The 9,930-nt window shown below is 28.3% G+C and overlaps 1 protein-coding gene across 1 annotated transcript in view; it reads right to left on the bottom strand.

The window, feature by feature from the left end:
- Positions 1 to 7,285: 7,285 nt before the first annotated feature.
- The window catches only part of LOC142319231 (mitotic checkpoint serine/threonine-protein kinase BUB1-like), a 115,428-nt gene continuing 112,783 nt past the window's right edge, over positions 7,286 to 9,930 (bottom strand). Inside the window, exon 21 of the mRNA XM_075356269.1 lies at positions 7,286 to 7,699. Coding sequence (XP_075212384.1) covers positions 7,519 to 7,699 — 181 coding nt within the window. The 3' untranslated portion in view covers positions 7,286 to 7,518. The remainder of the gene's footprint in view (positions 7,700 to 9,930) is intronic.

Here is a 9,930-nt window from a genome sequence, read left to right as displayed (position 1 = left end):
TCAGCATTTTTCTTATCTTATTCTGTTCTATAACATGGGACTGCAGTTTAATCGAAACTTATTCGTGTGGGTCTTTGCATCGGGAGGAACCGAAATACGCAAAGAAACGAAGATAAGGATTTTATCATTAGTTAGGCTCGGTTAATTTTAATGAATGTGATTTGAATAAGATAAAACCATAATATTGAAAGAAAGTTCAAGTTTATGTTTTACTAGAAATCTTGATTCATACAGAAACTTCAAGTTTCGTTATTAGCAAAGTTTTATGCATAGACCACCAATCAACTTGGGTTGATGTTATTACTTTCTAAGAAAGTGTCAGTTTAAATAATCAGCACGGTAAAAGTACATTTACTTCGTAATTTTGTGATTACCCTTAGGTAACTCGTAAGTTTTTTCAGCATTACAAATTCAGAAAAACAATTTTTTGACAATGGCGACATGAAAAGTTTTTCTGAACACATGATATTTTGAGTGAAACATTTTTGGAAGCCATCATTTTATTGAAAGTATTTTAAAAATCCTTTTTCTACTTGCGCCGTATTTGAAAAAGCTCCGTTTGAGATTATGATTACCACAGCAGAAACAGATTTCTTAATATTACTGGATATACCTTAACACACCTTAATATTAGGTGTTTACTAAGACTAGTTACAAAAATCACCTTTATCTATGTGCCTGTGAGTAAAAGCATCCATTACTACAGTGTTTCATCACTAATGAAAATTATGCATACGAATTCTTTAATAAATATATTGCATTCTTAATTACTAAACAACCAAATTTATTTTAATATAAAAATGTAATAGTATAACAACAACCTTCATTTAAGAAAAAATGGACAGCAGTGGACCCGATTACAATCTCTTTTCTGTTTATTAGGTAAAAGTAACTGTTAATTGCATGGATTCTGATTAATCAGTAGTAATGACGCTTAAAGTGAAATTTCTAGTTGTAATGTGGGATAATCAGATTGAGTTTATCTAATAAAATTTTAAGATAATAATGATTTAGATAATCATTATCACATTTAGATTTATTCTCATTGAATACTAGATCGTGGATACCGGTGTTCTTTGGTGGTTGGGTTTCAATTAACCACATATCTCAGGTATGGTCGAACTGAGAATGTACAAGACTACACTTCATTCACACTCATACATATCATCCTCTGAAGTATTATCTAAAACGGTAGTTACCTGAGGCTAAACAGGAAAAAGAAAGATATATTCTCATTAGGAGCTTATTCAGAAAGTCGGGATGAGTTTTCAAAAGTACAAAAATGAGATATCATATTGCTTGAGACTAAATGAATAGAAAATTTTAACTTATCCATTTAATACGTACAATTGTGCTTCTCCTCTTTAAAACAGAAGTCAATTATTCCAGTAGAACAATATTCTCTTTAAACTATATGTAACTAAACAAACTATTTTATGTAGCAGTACATTACTTGAGGTAAGAAAAAGGGCATTTTTACACTACCTTTGCAATTTTTAATAAAGTACAGACCCATTTAAAAAATACCCTTACAAATTTATTTAAAGCATGCAGTTAACCTTGGTTTTACCCAGATGTTATCATCACTTATGGAAGCAGTAAATATTGTTACTAGAAATATTTTCAAGACTCTTAAGGTAGAGTAGAACTCAGGTAGAGAATACGGCACAAACATGATACAAAGGTTTTACAGTCCCCAAGAACATGGAACTGAAAAATGGGTTGAATATCCCTCTTTCAATTTTGAATTAAAAGAAGCCACAGGCTTTTGGAGAGCAATGAAAATTGAAGTTTATGGGCATTATAATTTCTTTTATAAGGTAGAAATAGTTTTTAAAAAAGTTCCAAAATTAAAATGTTTGTTAATTACTCTAACTAGAAGCACTTAGCTTTTCTATATATAGTTTTTAATTTCTTTTGAAAGTAAATTACTTGAACATCTTGAAAAAGAATGGTTTGGACATCACAATGGTAATTTCAAGTTTTATACATTGCGGGACTAGGGGATTCTAGAACACTTGATCCTCATGTCTTTTTTTAAATTTGTTTAGTTATATTTTAGTTAAAGTTCAGACATCCCTGTTTCATGTTTGTTGGGCTGTAAGAAGCTACAGGACTTCGAAAGGCAGAACCTGTTTTTTACTTCATTTTATGAAGTAAAATAAGTATAGTGATCATGAAAAATTTCGGTTTCCAGATTTCAACAGAAATTACCATTTTGACTAGTCGGCATGACATCTGTATCTTGCACAACTCAAAAACAGTTAGCTGCAGGACATTGAAATTTTGGATTTAGGATTGGTATATCTAGTTGTGTACCTTCCCTTTTGATTACAATTGACCAAAAGTGTCCAAAAAATCCAAGAAAATTTAGATTTTGGACTTTTTCTTAACTAATTGGTGTTATCAATTTTCATCAGTTTCAGAGTTATACCCTAAATGAAATATTTGGATCTTACATGGGCAATTGATTCGAATCAGACTTCATCTCCTTTTTTTTAATTAAAATATATTAATTTATTAATAATTATTAACCTCTCATTGTAAAAAAATATTTACGATAAATAATAATTCAATAACAATGAATAAACATCAGAAATTTTTAATGAAATAAAATCCTATATACTTTTCATTTTAAAAAAATTGTAAATGTTATTTTATAGGCATACAAGGAAGTCATGTGTTGTCCACATCAGATTTTTTTTCTAAAGTAAAATTCACAATTTTGAAAAATATAAAGATTCTGATATTGTAGTATTTCAATTTTTGTTAACTTGAGGGGGCTGAGCTGTTTAAGAAGGAAAAAGATCTAAATCTCTTCTTTTTCTTCTGAAGTTGGAATAAATTTGAAAAAGGAATGGTTTGAATATTGCAGCACTTCATTTTTTGTTAATTTAAATGAGCTGGGGTAGAGGGTCAATAGAGCTGAAAAACATATTTACCACGTGCATTTTTATTTTTTCTCTTGTAAAACATTTTGGGAAAAAAAATTTCATATACGGCAATATTTCAACTTTTCTTAAGGTACTTTAGGAGGAAGAGCCTGAAACTCTTAGTATTTGTTTTGCAAAATTTTTTTGAAGGAATAACAAATTTTTGAAAAGAACAGTTTGAATATAATTTTGGTTAACTGAGAGGACAAAGGCTAATGTCCCGTGGGGGTAATGGGTCAGAACTTCTTAAACACAACTGCAATTGATTGTTTATGGATGTAGGATACATTTTGGAAAAAAACATTAATTTTACTATTAACACAGTTCCTAAAAGACAAGGTCTGAAAATTTTTCTGAGAATAGAAAAAAAACAGCATTACTGAAACTCCTGCACACCATTACCATTATGGACTTTTAATTTTATCTGGATAGATGAATTTAAACCCACAGGGTTGGTCTAGTGGTGAACTTATCTTCCCAAATCAGCTGATTTGGAAGTCGAGAGTTCCAGCATTCAAATCCTAGTAAAGGCAGTTAGTTTTATATGGATTCGAATACTAGATCGTGGATACCAGTGTTCTTTGGTGGTTGGTTTCAATTAACCACAATGTCAGGAATGGTCAAACTGAGATTTTACAAGACTTCATTTACACTCATACATATCATCCTCTGAAGTAATACCTGAATGGTAATTCCCTGCTAAACAGGAGAAAAGAAGGTAGATGAATTTGAAAAAAATGTTTTAGCACATTTCAAGGTTTTCATTCAAGGGGCTAGGGGCATGAACTATTTAGATGGCGAGACAGAAAGGATTCTAAGTGAACATGTGTTTGAGAAATTTAACCCTTTTGTTGTCAGCCATTTTGGAGTGGGTTGTGCTAAGCTAAAACTGTCGTGTTTTTATCCTGGCATGCAGAGGTGTTATTGAAACCACTGTATAAATTTCCAAAACTACTACCCAAAAAATTATGTAGAATATGATGTTTAGAAAATGTCATATTTTTCTCTTTAAAATGTTCATATTACAAAAATTTAATTTTTTAAATAAAAAAAAATTAAATGTTTATTTTTGTTTCCATATTTCTAACACTATAATTAATTTGAAGAAAACTCACCACTGTTCATAAAATCTACGTAAATTATTAAATAAAATCATAAGTATGAAATTTGAATTATTATTTACAACATTATGAAAAATAGAAATCTGAGTACATGACAATTTTTGTCCTGGTTTTCTATATTGCCTAGCATTTATGTTTGGGAAAACACTCTCCATGCAAGCCCCTGTTTCACCTTGTACAAACAGTTTTTGACCTTTTTCTTCCTTCATTAGTACATACACATCTTGACAACTTCTTTTCCGGCAATTTTCTCACCATCATTGGTAAGTGTCCGTCCGCTTGGGCCCAGTGTTTTCTCCATTTCAGAAAAAATACACAAAAATGAACAATAACAAACAAGGCCAATATGGAAACAATTACTAAAAAAAACTAAGGTATATATTACAAAATATATGAGCGCAAATAAGTATTAGGTTATGTGCAACGCAGAAGAATGTGACTTTCAGAAACAAACAGTAACGTGACTTTCAATATCGATAATTTGTAGAAACAGTCATCTAATACCGAATACTATCGATATACATGTAGAATGAAACATATAGAACCAATATACAACACTCCAGCACAATCTAGCCACAATTTTAATAAATTAAACGAGACTAAACAGAGTACCAATAGAATGGTACCCTGACAGTTCTAGCGCTAATTATGGGTAATGATAGATTGTTACTCTGAATCGTTACAATGAAAATTGCAAGTATCTAATGACTTAAAATGTACTGTAGCAAACTCATTTTTCTTCTCTGAAATCACTATACTAACATCGGAATGTAATATTTATACTAGATTAAAGAAATAGTAAACTTAATAAAATTGAGGTAATCTCAACAAAACCTATTAATCGTAATAGAATGAATTAAGTGTAATTTTTGCAAAGGCTGGAAGAATATTTTAGATGCAGGTAGGGGAACTATACTGATGCAGTACTGCTGTAGAGTATACACACACATATACACTTGCTTGAGGGTGTTCTTTCTACAGGGCTCAGAAGCCTATCTATCTCATTCTTCTCCCTGTTCCAATCATACCTGTTCACAAACACAAAGATATTCCTAAGGCAAGCAAAATGAACTGGTATGAATATAAAACTTAACACTTTATGTAACTTGGTGATGTGTAAGAACTTAAGTACTACATTGGATTATACATGTGTAGATGTTTGATCATTTTTCTTTAACACATTATAACTCTGCAATAGGATAATTTTGACAAGAAAATTTGTCTTATCAATAAATTCCCAGCAATATGTTGCTTTCTAGATGAATTTACAAAGGAAGTAACATACAATATAAGCTCTTATTATTAGGAGGTATAATTTTTTATGTAAGACAACATAATTTAATTTTTGGAATACAAGGGTAAAGGTGACAAAATCTAGTTTGACAAAAAATTAGTAGAATTAATATAAAAGATCTATAATTCAATGAACATAAATTACAGTTATTTAATCTTTCAAGTAAATTTTTATCAATTAGACTAATTATTTTTTTTCAAAATGGTGTACTTTTACCTCTTGCACCCGAAAAGTGTAGGTAAAAACTGTAAAAATTAAAAAAACTTTTAATACTATAAAAAAAATTATAAAGTAAATGTTCAATAATAAAACAAATAATAAAAAAATATTTGTTTATTATTTATTCAATAATAAAAACATCTTTTGTATTGATTATTTTTTATAGTGAAAGATTTTTTAAAAATACAATAAACTAATAAAAAATTACACAAATGTAAAAGTTTATGATACAAAAAATGTCAGAAAAATTCACAACAGTAATACATTAGAAATATATTGTCACAATACTTTTTTTTTTTTTTAATTATAACACCATTCATATTTTGCGAATAAAGAAAAACATTAGTTGGATGGAATTTCACAGTTCATCAAGATCAGAATTTCTCCCATCTTCCTCATTTTGTAAATATTCTCCCAGTATCAATTCACATAACTAGTTAGTCTCTCTATCAGACCAAAGTGATTTAATGTTCATTTTACAAGACTGAACAAACATTGAATTTATAAGAAAAAAAAAGGCTTGAAGTACCTCTTCTTTTTTAAAATTAACCCAATGTACGATTCATATTCTACTGAGAAAATAAAATATTTTTGAGATCGTAAGAGTAATAAAATCTTACTGATTTATTAGGACAGATGTCTTAACTAATTGAAAAAAGTAAGGATAGCCACCAAAATGTGAATGGGATGAACCTCTCCAGACAGTGGAACACAATATTGTATCTAAAGGCTTCTAAAAGAAAACCATTTGATGTTTATGCTGGGGTTCAATCACAACTGATGACCTGAGAAACCTTAACACAAAATAGTAAAATATAATCACATTATTTTATCTTTATTTTTTTTTTTTTCTATAATTTTAAAGCTTATAAAATGAAACATTTATTTTGAAAAATTAAAGACACTTTAGGAGATTCTAGTCTTAACATACAGATATGGATTTACTGTATATATTGAAAAGATATCTTAGTGATGCAAATAATTCAAAATTTATTTCAAGAGGAAAAAAACAAGACTATGAAACCAACTTTTACAAAATATACCAATATGATGTATATAACACTCATCTAACACTCTTTTATGAATAATCTTGCAAATGAGTTGTAACATGAAAATTGTAATTACACTCATAAGTAGTGTTAATTACCTTGAAATAGCATTACTTTACAAAATCTGTTAAGTTGTGATACTAATATACATTAGGCAACTAAGATATTGAACATAATTTATTAAATTCAATCTAATTACAAACAGAATTAAAATGTAATCCATTTTATATAACTTAACACTAGTTACAATCAGTAAAGATATTTGTTTTTCTGCTGTTTCTTGAATTGGCTAATCTAGATCATGTCAATATTTTCCTGTACAAGAAGCAAAATCACCAAGGAAAACTTATTAATTTTTTTTAACCACATGTCTTTTTCTTGCAGGCATCAGATAAAATATAACAGTTGAAGCCAATTATTTTCTGAATGCTTCAGTAGCTAAATTCAGTAGTTAATATTTTATTTTTAAAATGTCATATATCTTAATGAGAGTTTTAAGGTCTATTTGTTGAAATTAATCTTATACACTTTATAAATAAAATATTTTTTTGTTTTTCACAATTACAATATATAACGTTCCCTGATGAAAAATTATTTTCATAATTATGTATACACACATTATTTCTTAAAATAATTTAGTTAACCAATTATACTTAAATATCACGAGAAAACAAACAGAGATAATACTGATAGAACATTAAGTAACAAATAAATTTAAAAAAATAGTAGAAAATAATATATATACTGAAATGTATGATGCGTCACTATCATACACACGCTTTTGCAACAAGAAAAACAAGAATATCTACAAATTAAAACAAATACTTATTTATTTTGAAAAAGAATCCAAATAAATGCAACAAAAATATAAATTAAAAGGAATTTTAAAAGTCTAACAGGCATTAATGCCCCTGTAAAATATTATAAAATGAATTTAGTTGATCAAGAAGTAGTCGACGACCTACTGAGTCCAATGATTTTTCAAGATTGGTTTTCATCTGTGAAAGATCAGGTAACGATGTACAAGATTCAATATTAAGTAAATCATGAAATATGGGTTGCCAAACATCTCTATGCATATACCTAGAAAAATAAAAAAACAAATATCAGTTGACTTAGTCATTATCATCATTGTCAATAATTCTCCCATCTTCATTATATACGTACATAAAACAGGTTAACAAATAAGAAAGTAATTGTTAGCTATTTTCAAAGAAAATTATTTCATTTATTTTAGGATAAATCTTTATTACTATTAGAATATTTTCTTTTCTTTTGTCTCTTAAGTACAAGTGGGTACATCAAATATCTTGATGTCACTCTTCATTAATTTTGTTCATAAGGTACAGATGAAAAGTTTAGTGAAATTAACTTTTAGTTATAAAATTAACTGCCTCAACATTCACCAATCCTAATTACAAAGCAAACCTCAAATTACAGAGGTTAATAACTTTTGTATATTTTATGATTTTACTTAGATTTTTTCTCAATCAGTATAAAAAATAATGTAACCATAATGTTACAGAAACAATTTACTCTTTCTATTAATGTCTATTATTAAACAAAATATAAGAAGCAAAACAATACTAAGCAAATATAAAAAAGGTGCCATTTATCCTAACAAGACGCAGCAATAATTCTGTTTAACAGTCTTATAAAAAGAGGTAGTTTTTTTTTCAGAACATATGCCAAGGGGGTCCAACAAGTAGGAGGATATGCAGAAGAATTCTGTAGCATAATTTGAACAATTTTATAGTCATAATCGAAGAAAAGTAAGTTGATGCATTGACATGGCAAACAAGCTTTGTGTAGTTCACCTTCTTGATCTAAAAGCCATTTTATGAACTGACTTACACAATTGTTATTTAATTTTCATTGCTGATTCTTTTGAATTACAAGATAATCTCCTGTTGTTTGAAACAATCAGATTCAGATTTTAAGAGTTACACTCTTTACTATTTGGCCATGACCTTATTTTTTTAGTCTTCATTAGTAACTGTTCAGTAATCATGCTTTTTTTTATAGAAAAAGCTAGTTAGATTTTTACTTGCATCACTCACATCTTTTCATTTTCCCAGATTTTCCCTGTTTAGCATCAAATTACCTGTTTCAGTACTAAGAGTAAATAAATACTTAGGTATTAATAATAATTAATTGTATCAATCTTTATCCATAGTGTAATTTCATCTTGTACACCTACCTTGTAGTTTCAAATTGTAGGAAAAAGTCTTCAGAATGAGATAATGTAGGTTATCACGGACCATTTAAGACATTATTGAATTAAATAGAATGTTCTACAACTGCATGTAGGGGTTATGTAGAATCTACAAAACATGCTTTTCCTGAACTGGAAAACCCACATAAAAGCAGTTTCTAAATGTAATTTATGGAGTAATAAGAAAATTATATATGAAGAAAGGTTTTTTTTGTTGTAACTACAGTATTCACTTGTGGAAAAATGTCTACGTATCCATATATCTTTATCTTTAATTTAGACACTACAATAAAAATCATAAAAAATGAAGGATTTAAAATTGCATTAAAAGAGAATGTTTTCTTTATTAGTAATATAGATGTGTATAGCATGAATATTACTATTTAGAGGATAAATATAAGATTACAACATCAAATGTAAAAAAACCATTTATTATTTCATATTAAACTATAAGTTAATTACACATTGGACTTTCTTCACCCATTTGGCACTATTTGAGAATAAATTACATTAGATCCATTCCATTTAACTGTATCCAGTTTGCTTGTAGCGTGAAGAATAAACAAATGTTACGTCTGTGTTAGTGATTTCGTCATGTTTCTGCTGAGTTACATCCCTTGTATCAGTACCGATTCACAATGTGTCTGTGACTATATACAACACTATAATCATTACTCATATTAGTCACATACTACTCATGTAATCAAACATTTATGAATTTATATTGTCTTCAGTTCTATTAAAATCTTTTAACTTTTTCATATGACCACTCTTTTATTCTCATGTTCAATTTTGAGATGCTTGTGAATCGGCTATCTGAACACTCGATTTGTTTACTTCAACTCTACAAGCTAACTGAATTTGGTATAGCCTGATATAAACCAGACAGATATTGACAAACTTTTACTTTGAGCTCATTAAAAATGCTTATCATGACATATCTTAATTTTGTTTCTCAAATAATCACTAAACTTTTATAATGTTAACATATATGATATTAGATTATTTATGAGTTGGTTATCTTAACTTTTCTTTTGCTACTGATATGTGGTTATAATAGCAGACAAAGGAATATACTGAAAAATGACAAGTGTAATTA

The sequence above is a fragment of the Lycorma delicatula genome, chromosome 2, assembly GCF_047948215.1.
Source record: "Lycorma delicatula isolate Av1 chromosome 2, ASM4794821v1, whole genome shotgun sequence".
NCBI lineage: Eukaryota > Metazoa > Arthropoda > Insecta > Hemiptera > Fulgoridae > Lycorma > Lycorma delicatula.
This window is presented reverse-complemented; position numbering and strand designations above follow the sequence as displayed.